The sequence below is a fragment of the Dama dama genome, chromosome 1 (assembly GCF_033118175.1).
Source record: "Dama dama isolate Ldn47 chromosome 1, ASM3311817v1, whole genome shotgun sequence".
Classification (NCBI taxonomy): Eukaryota; Metazoa; Chordata; class Mammalia; order Artiodactyla; family Cervidae; genus Dama; species Dama dama.
In genome coordinates, this window is record NC_083681.1 from 51,629,584 (window position 1) to 51,646,828 (window position 17,245).

At 35.8% G+C, this 17,245-nt stretch overlaps 1 protein-coding gene across 3 annotated transcripts in view; it reads right to left on the reverse strand.

The window, feature by feature from the left end:
* Positions 1 to 17,245, reverse strand: part of FCHSD2 (FCH and double SH3 domains 2) — a 259,190-nt gene that overhangs the window by 34,787 nt on the left and 207,158 nt on the right. For all 3 annotated transcript variants that reach the window (XM_061149638.1, XM_061149628.1, XM_061149647.1), the window contains exons 11-12: positions 9,719 to 9,835; positions 6,766 to 6,870 (exon numbers count right to left, since the gene is read on the reverse strand). In XM_061149638.1, the coding sequence (XP_061005621.1) occupies positions 6,766 to 6,870; positions 9,719 to 9,835 (222 nt within the window). The remainder of the gene's footprint in view (positions 1 to 6,765; positions 6,871 to 9,718; positions 9,836 to 17,245) is intronic.

Here is a 17,245-nt window from a genome sequence, read left to right on the forward strand (position 1 = left end):
TACTATTCTATATACTAAAAGAAATCTGGGCTTCTTGGAGAAAAGGTAAATTCTAAACATGGGCAGAGAAAACACAAAGCGAGCCTAAGATAGCTTTCACTCATTTCATATGCTAGCAAAGTAATTAATGCTCAAAATTCTCCAAGCTATGCTTCAACAGTACCTGAACCAAGAACTTCCAGATGTTCAAGCTGAAATTAGAAAAGACAGAGGAACCAGAGATCAATTGCCAACATCCGTTAAATCAGAGAAAAAGCAAGAGAATTCCAGAAAAACATCTACTTCTGCTTCACTGACCACACTAAAGCCTTTGATTATATGGATCACAACAAACTGGAAAATTCTTCAAGAGATGGGAATACCAGACCATCTTACCTGCCTCTTGAGAAACCTGTATGCAGGTCAAGATGCAACAGTTAGAACCAGAGAAGGAACAACAGACTGGTTCCAAATTGGGAAAGGAGTACATCAAGGCTGAATATTGTCACCCTGTTTATTTAACTTCTATGCAGAGTTGTTGTCTAACATTATGCGAAATGCCAGGCTGGATAAAGCACAAGCTGGAATCAAAATTGTCGGGATAAATATCAATAACCTCAGATATGCAGATGACACCACCCTTATAGAAGAAAGTGAAAAGGAACTAAAGAGCCTGTTGATGAAAGTGAAAGAGGAGAGTGAAAAAGTTGGCTTAAAACTCAACATTCAAGAAATGATCATGGCATCCGGTCCTATCACTTCATGGCAAATAGATGGGGAAACAATGGAAACAGTAACAGACTTTATTTTCTCGGGCTCCAAAATCACTGCAGATGGTGACTGCATCCATGAAATTAAAAGATGCTTGCTCCTTGGAAGAAAAGCTATGACCAACCTAGACAGCATATTAAAAAGCAGAGATATTACTTTGCCAACAAAGGTCCGTCTAGTAAAGCTACAGTTTTTCCAGTAGTCATGTATGGATGTGAGAGTTGGACCATAAAGAAAGCTGAGTGCCAAAGAATTGATGCTTTTGAACTGTGGTGTTGGAGAAGACTCTATAGGAGTGTAGACTCTATAGGAGTCTATAGGACTGCAAGGAGATCAAAGCAGTCAATCCTAAAGGAAATCAATCCTGAATATTTATTGGAAGGACTGATGGTAAAGCTGAAGTTCCAATACTTTGGCCACCTGACACAAAGAGCTGACTCATTAGAAAAGACCCTGATGCTGGGAAAGACTGAAGGCAGGAGAAGGGGATGACAGAGGGTGAGATGGTTGGATGGTATCACCGACTCAATGGATGTTAAGTTTGAGAAAGTTCTGGAAGATGGTGAAGGACAAGGAAGCCTGGCATGCTGCAGTCCATGGGGTCGCAATGAGTTGGACATGTTTGAGCGACTGAACAGCAGTAAGATAGCTTGCTGTGCTAGAAAGCAAATTAATGTTAAAAGACTAACAAAAGTAATATGAGAAGGACACAGAAGTCAGCTTAAATGGACTCTCACTGGCCAAATTTAGACAATATGGGGCTTAAAGTAGGACAACTATAATATTAAAAATACATTAAATGAATAAAAATCCATAATAAATTGAAAGTACATAAAGTAGGACTCCATGAGGAGACACAAAGAATAAGTACTATGGAAAGAATGTCTACCATGAAACTGTGAACTGAAAAACTCTCAGAGATTGTATAGGGCTGAAAGATATTGCAGTTCTATCTAGCCAGAGCTGAGAGACCAGAGACCTTGTTGGATTCTCAAGGCATAAGAAGAAATGGCAGAAAGGAGATCCATTAGTAATAAGGCTAAACTAGCCCTATTGGAAAGGCTACTCTAAACCAATCTAAACAGAGCTTAGAAATAAGTCTTGAACAGATCTAACTTATCTGTAGATCAAACTGAGCTGGCTGCCCAAGCAAAACTCAACAGGCTTTAACAGAGGAAAAGAGAATCCAGACACTCAATAACCAGTCACTATTTCTCGTATTCAGTAAAACAAACAAACAAAAAAACAGTACTAAGTATTTGAATAAGAGAAAAATACAAGCCACAACCAAAGGCAAAAATCAGTCACTAGAAAGAGAGTCAGAAATCAGAATGAGTAGAAGAGAACTTTAAAGTCACTTTTATAAATATACTTAAGGACTAAAAGGACATCATGAAAATAAACAATAGTGAACTGGCAGATATAAGGAACCAAACCAAACTTATAGACCTAAAAATGTAATATCTGAAATCAAAATTCACAGGATAGTCTTAATAGCAGGTTATAACTAGAGAAGAAAAGATTCATGAATTTGAATACTCATCAAACTGAGATTATGATAAAAAATAAGGCTGGTAAAAGTGTGTGAGGTGATCTTTACAAGTGATGTGTAGGACAATATCAAGTGATGTATTATTCATGTTGTTGGAATTGAACTAACCTATTTGACAGCAGATCATTTGTTGCCTGGTCACAAAAGAACTTTTGGGGATGATAGAAATACTTTCTGTCTTGGTTGTGGAGGTGGATATATAGGGGTATGCATTTGTCAAAGCACATCAGAATGTTTACTTGAAACGGTTACATTTTATGTATATTATACCTTAATAAAATTGATTTTTAAAATTCCATGATATTGTAATGATACTTAAGAAAGGGAGAAAAAAACTCACTTGCTGCCACTGGATACTTGGTAATTGCAACGGAAAAAGAAAAAAGAACTTTAACAATGGAAAGATTTGGTAGTACCACCTAAATTGAAAGTGACTATTCTTAACATCAATTGTGAGAAAACTTGATAAAAACATACTATGATGAAAAACAGTATCATCTATAAAGTATTCTTGCCTAAAATAAGACTATGATCAGGCCTTTAAACTTCCAATTTATAGCACAGAAATACACTCATAAATTTTATACTGTAAAATATTAATAGTTGATTTAGCATGTTGAGAAAGAAATACTCATCTTTTTTGTAAATTTGAAAATTTTCCCATTAAAAACTGAAAAAAGTGATTAGTTAAGACGTTTACCAACATACTACATTATAAGAGTACAGTGTCACCTCACAATAAACTAGTCTGAAGGTAATATAAATTTGGATATATATGATTGGAAATTTTGTTTTTATAGCAGGGTCATCCTTAGCATTTCATTAACCTTGTAGCAATGAGTACTCAGGGGCTTCCCAAGTGGCTCAATGGTAAAGAATCTGCCTGCAATGCAGGAGACACAGGTTTGATCCCTGGGTCAGGAAGATCCCTGGGAGAAGGAAACAGCAATCCATCCCAATATTCTTGCCTGGGAAATCCCATGGACAGAGGAGCCTGGTAGGCTACAGCCCACGGGGTTACAAAAGAGTCAGACACGACTTAGTGACTAAACAACAATAAGGCCTCACATTTTATGCAACTGAAGTTTTTTTACTTCTCTTACAGCCTTATGGCAAAGGTCTTACCATTTTGCAGTCTTTGAGTACAAAAGTGACACGGTAATTTTGAATTACTCAAGTAAAAGAGAATTGTGTCCTGAAACACAAGTCATGTACAGCTTCCAGAAAGGGCATTTAAAACTCCTGGTTTCTTGAAAAGCTATCTTAAAAATGGGTATGATATGGGTGGCTCAGCAGTAAAGAATTTGCCTACAATGCAGAACACACAGGAGACACAGATTTGATTCCTGGGTCAGGAAGATCCCTTGGAGGAGGGCGTGGCAACCCACTCCAGTATTCTTGCCAGAAAAATCCCAAGGAGAGAGGAGCCTGGTGGGCTATGGTCTACAGGGTTGCAGAGAGTCGGACACGACTGACATGACTGTCAGTCATGCCCAGATTATCTGGTATTTAGGTATTTGAATTTTTTGAAATGTCTTTCGTCGTACACATACACGTTTCTTGATCTGACATGCTGGTGCTCAGTCATGTCAGTCGTGTCCGACTCTCTGCAACCCTGTGGACCATAGCCCACCAGGCTCCTCTCTCCTTGGGATTTTACGTGTAACTCCATGGCTGATTCATGTCAATGTATGAGAAAACCCACTACAATATTGTAAAGTAATTAGCCTCCAACTAATAAAAATAAATGAAAAAAAAAACTTTAAAATTTTAATTTGAGCAGCTATTGCCTCATTTCAATTCTTAAACTAGGGGCTACAAAGAGTAGCACAGCTAGTAGTCATAGAGATCATAACAATGTAACAATAATTTCGTTCATCAGTTTACGTCTAGTATATTCATCAGAATCTGGCACACAGCAGACACTCATTAAGTGTTTGTTAAACTAATCAAAGAGTCCATCCTGAAATTAACCAGCCAATAATTATTTAATCACTACACAACCTCTATTATACTGTTCTTTGGAAATGATAATCTATTCTTATTCTTTAGAAAAGCACAGGCCATTTACATTTTCAATTTCTTATGACTGGAAAAAAATTTTTGAATCTATTACTGAGTACCATAAAGGTTTCTATTCTAATTAGCAACACTAAATAGAAACACAATATAGAAAAGATTAGATAAAGCAGACTAACCAACAAGGGAGGGTAGGATTCATGTTGTAGGAGTTAAACACCAAACATAAAGGATATAATGGATTTTTAACTAGTTTCTTCTCCCTTCTGTTTCAGTATTTATAATAAAGTAAGTAACTGTTGAATGGAACGAGAAAATCCAATGCAAATGATATATAGGCAGAAGAAAGAAAAAGGAAATCTATTGAAAATATTACTGTCAATTCCTCTGAAGGCTCTCATGGTCTAGCCTACATGAAAATCTCATCATAACAATAATGCACATAATCCCCTAATACTACCCTCACATTTGCCATCTAATTTTAGTTGGGTTATAAAAACAGATAATGATTCTGGCATTGTGGTTTTTAGCATATTCCATATTTCTGGTAAAAAAATTATCTTTGAGAATGCAGACTTACATACTAGTATTAGGAGAGATGAGACATTCTGTTGTGTGAATCTCACTTCATATTTTAGGCTTTACAAACACAGGGCAGTTTAGCACATTCATGGAAATAACAGGTCATTCAGCCTAAGTGCAGACTTTGTGTGACTGATACCTACTACTGCTATTACTGGAGGGCATGGTGGAGGTAGGTACCAGATGGTGACACCATGGATAAAGTCTGGAAATGGAAAATACAAGCGAGAACACGCCCTTCAGAAAACTTCTGAGACTTGTCCTGTCAAGACTCTGAAACGGACTTCACCCAGAGTTTGGAGAAACATCAAACAAGAAAAGCTCTTCTACACAAGCCCATGTTTCTCAGACTAGGCAAGAGGCTGCCAATGTACTTGGCCAGCACCCTAGGGCAGCTGTTTAGCCATGACCTTGAATTCAGTGAGGAAAAGGGCTATTTATTGTTCACTGCTCTCTTTACTATGGAGGTTGTAGGTCATGTGCTAGGAATAAAGGCGAGCTGGGGTTATTGGGGCTTCTCCAGGCCAGGTAGACAGCAAGCCTTGTCTGGCTCAGATCACGTCCATGGGCGGTGTCACAAACACACTCATATTCCCTGTCTTTGCTGATGCTGCCTTTCCGCTCACTACCAACCCCCACTCCTTGCCCCACCTCAATCACTGAAACACTTCCTCAAATCTTCTAGAGATCTGAGAGGGTGTTTGAAAATCACTAGTTTAGATTAATGCTCAATCCAATGCAAGAAGTGCTTGTACAGAATCTTCTTATACACTTACAGTGTGTAAGATCTAGTGCTGCACTAGATCCCTGGGTAACTTATTCTGCCACTGGGCATATCTGACTGTTAGAAAGTATTTCCCAGTAGCAAGCTCAAATCTGCCTTCTTCCTACCTTCTTCTTTTAGTTCTAGCTCTGCTTCTTGAGGTTGCAGGGCACAAAACTGTGCTATCCCTTTTTCATCTGTCAATGCCCACCTTAAGTTTTACCTCTTTGTATTACCTGCCCTAATAACTTCTCCCACAGCGGCCCCTGTGCCTTTTGGTTTCCTTATGTGTAGACCAGTCCTTGGCACTTATGCTTTAGAGTCTTAACTATCTTGGGCATTCTTTCAGCCTTTCTAATAAGAACGTATTCTCACTGACAGCTGGACACTCTGTCTTTTTTTTAAATGTCTACTTCCATATCCCTTTACTATGATGCATTGGATATGCAACTAAATACAAATGAGCAGGGGTCCTCCACGAACTGGTCTTAGCTATGATGACTTTCCTTACTTTGTACCACATTTTCTTACAAAAATCTATCCTAATCAAATCCAACTGCAAACTATATCCTATATCTTCCTCCTCTGCAAATAACTTTTCTTTCCATCTCAACTTTTCCCTCTCTAGGTCACAGAACATTAGTGTATGGTACATGAACTTCTGAACACTACACATAAAATGTGTATTTTTCTGTGGTAGAGAGGGTTTTATACTGTCATATAATCCTCAAAGGATTCCATGACTCCCCAAAAGATTAAAATTCAGTGCTTTAACTTTTTTTTTTTTTGCCTTGTCTGCTAATCAACTCTTGGCACTGAATTTACGTGGGTCAGTTTCTGTACTATTCATCTTTATTGTGGCCTAACTCTTTTGCTATTTAATATTTCATGATTGTAAACCTTTCATAGGGGGCTTAGTGTCTTTTTGTTATTTGTGCTACCTTGTATGATACAGACACTTAAAGATAATACTTTGGACACAGATGGTGAAATCACCCTTCAAATTAGTCAGTGTACAGAGACTGGATTCTAAAGGTCCACATCGCGGCTGTGACACTGCTAGAGCTGGGCAAAACACCATAACCAGCTCCCACCTCACCTCTGCTTTACGAATATTTTCTTTAGCTTCATCTATTTTCTGTTCCAACTCTGTTCGGTTTTGTTCTGATACTGAAACTCCATGGCACTCCAGATCATCTAGAACCTATTAAAGAAAATAGGAAAATGATAATTGTTTTCTATTTTTCTCTTTTTTTTATTAAATGACTAGAATGTCTAGATAATTTTAAAGACTTTAGTGACAAGTTTCCATGATTCCCTTTTTAACCTTTGTTTTCATTTATTTATTTGAAAATTTTTTAAAAAGCTCTGAAATAATTACAGACTTACAAGAAGTTTCAAAAGTAGGAGAGAGAGTCTCTTCACCCAGGTCCCCTAACGGTAAAAACCTGTCTAACTACTGTATAAGATAAAATCCAAGAAACTGACATTGGCAAAGTCTATAAATCTTATCTGAATTGCATTTTTTGATATGCACACCTTTAACTTAAAAATTACATGAATATAAAGCACTGCTTCCAAACAACAACTAATATAAAATGGCAAAAAGTCTATTGCAGCTTCATACACTACCAAGTGTTCCCTACTTCAAGATAACCACTGTCCCATCAATTTACTTGTATTTTATCAAACCACCTATTATATATTTCCTATATACTTTGCCAAGTTTTAAAAAATAATGAGATCTATCAAACATGTCTAAGAAACCTTTGTGTATTTGTACAAATAGACTGACATCATTCTCTAATCCACTGATTCAATAATTTAATTGTATCATACTTTATTTACTCTTACCTTACTACCATTTGAGTTTTCAAATTTCTCAATATTATAAATAGTACTGTACTAACTACCTGGGCTTCCCAGGTTGCTCAGTGGTAAAGAATCTGCCTATAACGCAGAAGATGAGGGTTTGATCCCTGGGTCAGGAAGATTCCCTGGAGAAGGAAATGGCAACCTACACCAGTACTCTTGCCTGAAAAATCTCACGGACAAAGGAGACTGGCAGGCTACTGTGCATGAGGTCACGAAAGAGTCAGACAAGACTTTGCAAATAAACAACAACCACCACCACCTAGTCAGTGACTCTTTGAACACATGAGAATATTTACCTAAGGCAAAAACATAAAAGTAGAAATTGTACATTTTTATAGACATTGCCAAATTGCCCACAAGAGGCTGTACCTATTTTTCTAGTAGTGTCTAAGAGCACATTTCTCTACATTTCACCAACACTGGACACCATCAATCTTTGAAATTTTAAAAAGATTATCTCATTGTTTCAATTTTTGTTTCTCTGTAATAGAGCATCATTTCATATCCTCTATTCATTTTTCTAATTTCCTCTCTTTTTATTATTATTTAAATATATTTCCTTCTAGATACGAGTCCTTTTTCTGTTATTCATGTCATAAATATTTCCTCCCATTCTATTGCCTTTCTCTTAACTTTCAGAAGACCTGTTGTTTTACAGAAAGTTTTAGCTTTTATGTAGTCACATTCATCAGTCATCTTACTGTATAGGTTCTGGGCTTTGTGTCTTACTTAAGAAACCATTTGTAATATGTCAAAAATATTCTTTGTTTTTTAGTTTTCAGTAGTCTTGTGTCTAGCACTTAGGCCTTTAATTCTTTTGAAATTTACCTTGTATACGGCAGAAGGGAGAAATCTAACTTTATATATTTTTCCAAATACACAGATAATTGTTATAATGCCATTTCCTGAGTAAATCCTTTCCTCAAAGATTTGAAATGCCATTAACAAGTTTTTATTATGAAATATAATATATATTATATATATATATACACACTCAATAGACTAATGTATTTTAAATACACTAAAATACAAAAATAGACTAGGATGATAAATTCTTAAGTATCGATCTCCAAGGTTCACTAGTTAATGAAACTCCTCCACATTTGTTTTACCTATTCTTTATTTTTCTGTGCTAATAGAAAAGCATTTTAAAGCAAATTCTAGACATCTTGTCATTTCATTCCTACATGTTTTAGTAAAAATCTCTAAAAACTTAAAAAAAAATACAACCATAATACCATTATCAGACTTCACAATAATCTCTTGGTCACAATAATGCCTTGGTAGCCTTAATATGCTATTCACCATTAAAATTCCCTGCTTGTCTAAAAATGATTTTTTATAGTGTTTTTTTGAATCAACATCTAAAGGTCCATACATACACAGATCATTTTCTTTGATACATTTGTTAACTTCTGTATGATGCTACAGCTTTAATTACTATAGTCATTACTGCATCTTTCAGTATGTGCTAAACTACAAATGTCTCATTACTATTGTTACTGGCTATTGCTGTTTTGCTATTTAGTCATTCAGTTGTGTCAAATTCTTCTGCGACCCCATGGCTCTAGACCGCTAGGCTCCTCTGTCCATGGGATTTCCTAGGCGAGAATCCTGGAGTGGGTTGCCATGCCCTCCTCCAGGGGATCTTCCTAAGTCAGGAATCGAATCTATTTCTCCTGCTGGGCAGGCAGATATAAGACACATTTTAGGATCAGATTTTGAAGTTCCTTTGAAAACATTTTTAAAATTTCACTGAGATTTCACTGAAATTACAAATAAATGTAATAAAAAAATTTTTTTCAAGTCAGAGAAAGACAAATACTATATGTCATCACTTATATGTGAAATCTAAAATATAAAACAAACTAGTGAAAATAACAAAAAAGAAACAGATTCACAGATTTGGGAACAAACTAGTGGTTACCAGTAGAAAGAGAGAATGTGGTAGGGGCAAAATAGGGGTAGGGGATTAAGAGGCATAAACATGCATAAAATTAATAAGCTATAGGGATATATTGTACAGGTATTTAGTAGATACCAGAAAACATTGCTGAGTGTTGAGTTATAGGAAAAACATCTATTGGATATTTTTCACACAATAAAATTCAACTCCTTAAACTGGTTTGATGTTTGACTTCAGTTAGATGTAACCTACGATTCTCTATTGCACTTACCCGTTGTTGGTGAACAATAGTTTTGTGCTCCCGTGCCACACGTGTGGCCCATTTCCGAGCCTCTTTGTTTAAACTGTGCTCTTCTGTGGTCCCTGTTTCTGATTCTAACTGTCGGCTCTACAACACAAGACAGAACAGAGGGAAAAGTACTGTTATCCTTGTTGAAATCACTACCATTTTGTAGGTAGACCAGAGGGCCTTCATTTAATCAGCACTCAAAATATGAGGCATGCTCCACTACTGTGGAAAGCGATGTCTCATGTCATAGGAGATTAGCAGAAGACAAAGAGGATGGTATAAAAACCATAAATGACCACAGATTTTTGTCTTTCATTTCTGAACATTAAAGCTTCATCTCTAATATTGTAGTTTGATCCATTTTGGGTATGAAGAAAACTAAGCTACGCAAAAAAGAAAAAGTATTCATGCCAACTTACTATGACACTAAAATAGTTGCATAGACAAAATGGAAACAATTTAATAATTTCAATGGGATTAAAGAAAGAATCATTGGATAGAAGTGAAAAGAAAAAAAAATAAAAGCATACAATGACAGCAACGCAACATAACCATCCTCAAAAATACTGAGATTTAGTTACAGGTCCATTACCAACTTACCACCAAACCTCAAGCTAGCTTTTGTCCTTCTTTTGGGCTTTACTTGTCATCTCAAAGATAGGGATGCTAGAGCAAATGATCACAAAGAACAAACTGCAAAATCTAACTAAACAAGAGTTAATAGTTAACCCCTATTATGCAAGGTACTGTGGCAAGTGCTTCATGTAACTTTTATAACAATTTTATGAGATGGGTCACATGGTCAGTTTATAGAAAAGGAAACTGAGGCTCACAGATGTTAAATAAAATTTCCAGTGTCTACCAGATAGTAAATGTTACAACTTCTGATTCCAGAATTAGAGCTCTTAACCACTAAACTGTTTTTAACTTCTTGTAAATAATGAAGAATTCATAAAAAACAATCTTTATTAAAATTGGATTAAAAATTTAATACTTTTGGGGAGGACTGTAGGCAAGGTTGAAAAACTTTTTCTCTATGCAGACATTTCAGTTAAAGCTATATTATATAATGATAAATGAATTGAAACATATCCAAATCTAACCAACTTTACATTTACATTTTATACTGATTCATTCTTTGGGCTATTAGGGAATTATATTTGGTTTGCAAAAGGATCTAGGCATTTAAATTCATCTCTGTACTCAGAAGCCAAGGTTTAAAATGTTAAACCCTGAATGCAGAATGAAAATGTAATCTATAGGATGTATGGTATAAAGGCATACTCTGAAGAGCTCAGGTATAGATTTATGAGTCAGATAGATCCAGTTTTAATCTTCTCTATGCTATTTATTAGCTTTATGATCTTTTGGGTTGTTGGTTAATCTGTGCTTTAGTTATAGCTGAAATTGGTGAAAATGCCATCTATCTCAAAGGGATTATTTAGGACAAAGTGAGGTCATATTTTAAACATTCTCTTATAGCATATGTGTAAGTACCCAATAGATGGTAACTGCTAAAGACCCAACAGAAAATTACGTGAAACAAAAAAAATTAGCATTATTGCTAATGAAAAAGTCCAAATAACTCCCAGGTTCTTGATAGCCCAAATACTGAATCAAAAACAAGGTTGAAGATCCAAAAAGAATGAACTTGTAGAGCACAGAGTAGATGAGAGAGGAGGCAACTGACGAAGAACTTTAATTTTTATTACTGAGGCACATTGTAGGAACAGGTAAACAGGTCTAAAATGTGTGTTGGCTGCATGGCCAACTTGCACACACAGAATCTGTACCTTTTTACTGAGTATTATCTGTGCTTGAAAGCTGGAGAAACAAAGATAGGACTTTTTTTTTCATTCTCTATGGGTTTACTATTACTCAGAATGGAGTGCCAATGATCAGGACAGATCACAAATACCACTGACTGGGAGATGTGATTTTGGGATGTTCTGGGCAAGGAATGACACGTAACAAAAATTCAAGTAGGTTGATCGCGTTCATGAATTCTGAAATCAAGTCATGGAAAAACATGGCTACCTACAATACAGTTCTAGACAAAAAAGAATTCCTTATAAGGAAAACACAGGCCAGGGTACTAAACAATACATAGAGAAATGACCTAATGTCACCCCCACAAATAAAGGTCAATATAAATTAGAATCAAGTAAAGATCACTACCTTTTTAAGATGGTGGTATCAGTAGTAGTTGATTCCAGCAAAGGAACTGTTAGTGACTGCTTCTTTTTAAAATGGTGGCTAATTTAATCTTTAGTTCATACTTTTCCTCTACTACTTAAAAATGTGTTAAAATATATAAAAGAATAGTAACATACACAGCTATTCAGAAATAATTTAAAAGACATTGTTATTTTCCTAAAGCAGAATGTGAGACTAAAAATTAAATACCAAACAACACAGCAGATTAGCTCTGGAAAAGTTCACTTATTTAACTTGATTATTTTTAAAGAGGCATATATTATAACATAACAATTCTCTGCATAATAGCATAAAAATAGTTCAAATTACAAACTCAAGAGAAATGCTATAAAAGGAATTTCCTATTGACTTTTAAATCTAGGTTAGGTAGTTTACTAGTCTGTCAGTTTGGGTTATTTGATAACTCAGGTCAACTACCCATGATTCTTGAAATTTTTGGAAACATCAGATTTCAGAAATCATACAAGCTTTAATAAAACATTTCAGAAGCAGGTTTTTTCCTGGAAAATAAATGTCAATCCAAACACAAGCCTATGCTTTCGAGTACTCTTCTTTCTGGTTGGAATAACTACCCTATATTTTTTGGTCCACAGGCAAATTCCCAGTTATATGTCAAATCTCAGTTCAAGTCCACGTTCTCTGTGAAATCTTCCCTGATATTCCCAGACAGACTCAGGGATTCCTTCAGTTTAGACATATCTCCATTATATTAATTTATTCATTTGTAAGACATCTACCATGTGGCTGCTGTCAGGCTAACGTAACATTATACTGTGACTGCTGCACGTATGTTTCTTCCTGTTTGTCTTCAGGCAATCTGAGGCCCTAAAGGATGCATTCCTGGCATGTAGCACCATGCCTAATAGTATGCAGAATGCCCTCAGTAAAGGCTGGTTAACAAATATAACCTAAAGTTAGGGCCAGGCCACCAGATTACTAGTATGGTGCCTTCAGAAGTGATGAGAATAACACAATGAATTATAATCAGTTTCTAACAGATAAAGGAAAGTATTTTGTATGGAGAAGAACAGGATGAACAGAGGAGAAGGAGGACTAATAGTAAATTAGTGCCATGCATTTTAATCCAGATTCTCAAAGCTCACTTTAGGACTGAGATCCCTCTGCTCTTGTAAAATAAAAGATCTCTTTTTTCATGTTTAAATTCTCACTACAAAATCCATTCAAAATGGATGGCTAAGGAAGGAATTTTTTATTTTTGAATCCCCAACTTAATTAATCTTTATACATTTTATTTTATGAAATTTATTTGTTCTTTAAAAAATAGCCATTGAATATGAAGTGCATTCACTTCTCACAGAGGCCTGGCTATGTCTTCTCAAAGAGGTCTGGCTAATGTACTTAACTTCGTCTCTGGGCCATAGCTTTCTCAACTGAAAATCAAGACATCTCTAGATGAGATGAAATCCCAGATCCTTACCAGTGCTGCAATTAAGAGAACAGGCAGGCTCACGCATTGGCTGTAATCAGAGGGAACAGTGTGTTTCTCTACATAAGAGACCCAGAAATTATGCTATTCTATTGCTACTGCTCTCTGCTCCAAATTTCTTCTTAGCATTATCTGAGAGGATAGTCTTGAGAGCAGAAGGGCCTCTGTAAAGATTATTAAAGTATCCTAAAAACATATTAATTTATTTGGAATTTTAAATTCATGACATAATTTTAGGACGTACTGGAGATGAAAACCATAAAGAGAAACCATGGAAGGTGCAGGATGTCAAATTTCTAAGATGGTTAGGGGGTATAGATAATGCAGATATTAAATATACATGATGTACTACTGAATGAGAAAAAAAATAGCTTAAATTCGTCTACTAATAATCTACTTATAAAAAAAATCTACTTATATAAAGTTGTGTGTCCATATGTAGGTAAGTATATATCTGCATAGAAATGTTCAGAAGGATATTGGCCAAAATGTTACCCGTGGTTACCTCTGAATAGTGAGGGTTTAGGTGAAAAATTTTTTAATGATTTTTTATAATTAGGAAACTATACAGCTATTTTAATTTTTAAAAGGGTATCATTTACTGAATATTTAAGCTCTGTGCTGTTTTACATACATCTAGAGCTCAGAAGAATACTAATAGAGACTATTCTCAATTTATAGATGTGGAAATCTAGGCTCAAAAAAGACATGGGTCTCTCTAAAGCCATTTAGCCTATAAGAGCTAGATTCAGAGCTTGTGTTGAGACCTCTTGAGATTCCTGCTATCTTTATATGACCATAGAGAGAGAGAGAGAGAGAAAGTCACTCAATCCTGTATGACTCTTTGCGACCCAGGCCAGAATAGTGGAGTGGGTAGTCTTTCCCTTTTCCAGAGGATCTTCCCAACCCAGGAATCTAACCCAGTTCTCCCGCACTGCAGGCAGATTCTTTGCCAGTTAAGCCACAAGGGAAGTCCATACTTATACGACCATTCTATTTATCTAACACTAACATTGATAAAACAGAGAGAGTAATACTGAAAAAGACATTGCTAAAATACAAATTTCTTTTCGATGAAATTTTGGCTAAGTTTTTACTGAATGCTAAGACATCTTTTGGCTTAAACTAATATGTCAAGAATACTAAAAAGTGTGGGACTTCCCTGGTGGTCCAGTGGCTAGGACTTTACACTTCCACTGTAGGAATACAAGTTCCATTTCAGGATGGAAATGAAGATCCTATAAGCTGCACAGCGTAGCCAAAAAAAAAGAAGAAGATATTTTTTGATTTAATGTTGTTTTTAGAAAAAAAAAGTCAAACTGTTTCAAGAGTTTAGGAAGGCTTTCAGAGCCTAACAATGTTGCTTTTAAAAATCACCAATCAAAAAAAAAAATCACCCATCTTTTTAGAAAGTAATATTAAAGTCTTTTCAAAATTAATATTTATTAAATAACTTTAAAGAACTATACTACAAAAAAATTTTTTTTGGGGAGGTGGCTGTTCCTGTGGCTTGCGGGATCTTAATTCCCTGACCAGGGATTGAATGTAGGCCCTCAGCAGTAAAAGCAGGAGTCCTAACCACTGGTTTCCCAGGGAATTCCCTTTCTGAATTTCCCTTCTGTCCTAAGGCTGAAAAACTTTGGACAGTCCTCTCTGAACACCTGACTGTAGATACTGCTGATTCTAGAAAGGGACACTCATGTCTATAATCAGAATCTTTAAATTTGGATATTATTGCCAGTGTATGTACAGGAGGATGGTATCTATCTATCCATCAGGAGTATTTTCCATAAATTCTCTATCACAATGCGTTCATTCTGATGAGTCAATGCTAAATGTAATATAAGATTCCCGTCAACAGAAAGAGCCACTTGTAACAGTGAGAATTTTCAGGTAAATGTTCTACATGATATATTGATCACATATAGATGTTTTTATAGACAAGGGCATTTAAAATATATTTATTTATTTGGCTGTGCTGGGTCTTAGTTGTGGCACGTGGGCTCTCTTAGATGTGGCATGGTGGATCTAGTTCCCTGACTAGGGATCGAACCCAGGTCCCTTGCATTGGGAGCACTAAATCTTAGCCAATGGACCACCAGGGAAGTCCTAACAAGGACATTTTGGCTAAATACTTATTTTTAAATAGATGCAAAAAATGCCCCACTTAAGTGAAACTTTAATATGCAAAATTCTAACTACAGCAAGTGGTTGTCTTATTTAATATAACTGTTAATCTACAGAAGGCAGAATTAAATGTCAGAAGTAGCATTTTAAATAACAGGAAAAGATCATATATTGGAAATTGTCAGCTCTTCTCTTTTTTTCATCATTTCTGTGAAGATCTTATTATTTTCAGTTCAGAGACTGAACTGAAAGAGGAAAGAGGTAAAGAGGAAAGGGTCTTCTCATCCCCACCAGGAAGTGTGAGGGAGATGTTCCCTTAAGGTTTTCCTGCTTGTATGTGTGCTGTGTGTGCAGTTTCAGCCATGTCTGACTCTTTGTGACCCCATGGACTGTAGCCTGACAGGCTCCTTTGTCCATGGGATTTATCAGGCAAGAATACTGGAGAGATTTGCCATTTCCTACTCCAGGTTGCTTCCCCATCCAGGGATTGAACCCATATCTCCTGCATTGCAGGCAGATTCTTTACCACTGAACTTGTATAGATCACTGCTTGTATAGATCATACTTGTCTAAGTTTTGTGGACATACATGTTTCTTGTATTATTTCCCAGGCTGACCTTGTCCTTTGTCACAGGATGTGAGGAAATGCTCCCTAAATGTATGCAACACTAGTTCTGATAGTGGAAGGGAGATACACTGAGATGTATGTAGGGCAGAGAGGTGCTGAGCAGAGTAAATCATGTACTTATAAGAGGACTAAGAATGGGTAGTAACTATTAGGACTAAGAATGGCTACTCTTTATTCCAGACATATTGCCTTTTAGCTTTAAAAACTGCTGAGAGGTTGGTGAGTTATCCTTTGTAGAATAAAACAGGAGAGAAAATCCCAAGGAACTTCCAGTGATCAACTCAGTAAGGGAGCTGAAAACTGGAGGCCATGATAACACTACAAAGTGTTATCATATTTCATAATCTTGGTAATGTCTTCTATATTTGATATTTAAGTATTTCCCATAGTAATTTGTGGCACAACCTAAAAAAAAAAAAAAAAAAAAAAGGAAAGAAACATGCTTGTCTTGAGGATAGGAGAAAAAAGGCTGTCAACATTTATTTTCTATCTACTATGTGCCAGGCATTGAGTCAAGTTTAATTTTTAAACTCAATAAAGTACAGTCATTTCATATAAGGAAGCTGAATCAGAGAGGTTAAATATATATAATATGTAAATAAAAATAAATACAGCCAGCACATAGCACAGTTAGGCTCTGACTCCAAAGCTCATGATTTCTCATTGTACAATACCTGCATGAATCTCTAACACAAAGTTATTACCCATGTGACAGCTGAATGACTTTAAACATAGAGAGCCTGAATAAATACACTTGTAAAATTTCTCTCACAGAATTTATATTTATCCTTCTTTTGTGGAGGGGGAGGGCAGGAACTTTAGGGTACATTCCAAATTCTTCTTAGAACAATCTTATACTAAAAACTTTCATTTCAGTGAAGAAAGATGAACTTCACTATTTCTGGAAAGATTTTTGCCTTTCAGGTATCATCTGATACCAGGAGATACAAAGAAGGGATACCTTGGAAATCAGCAATTCTATATGGAAACAGAGACATATAAATCTTTCAGTATTAACTATGAGCCAGCTACTAAATTACTACACTAGATGGAACTTGTCACTGATCACTGTCACTTATAATCATCTCAA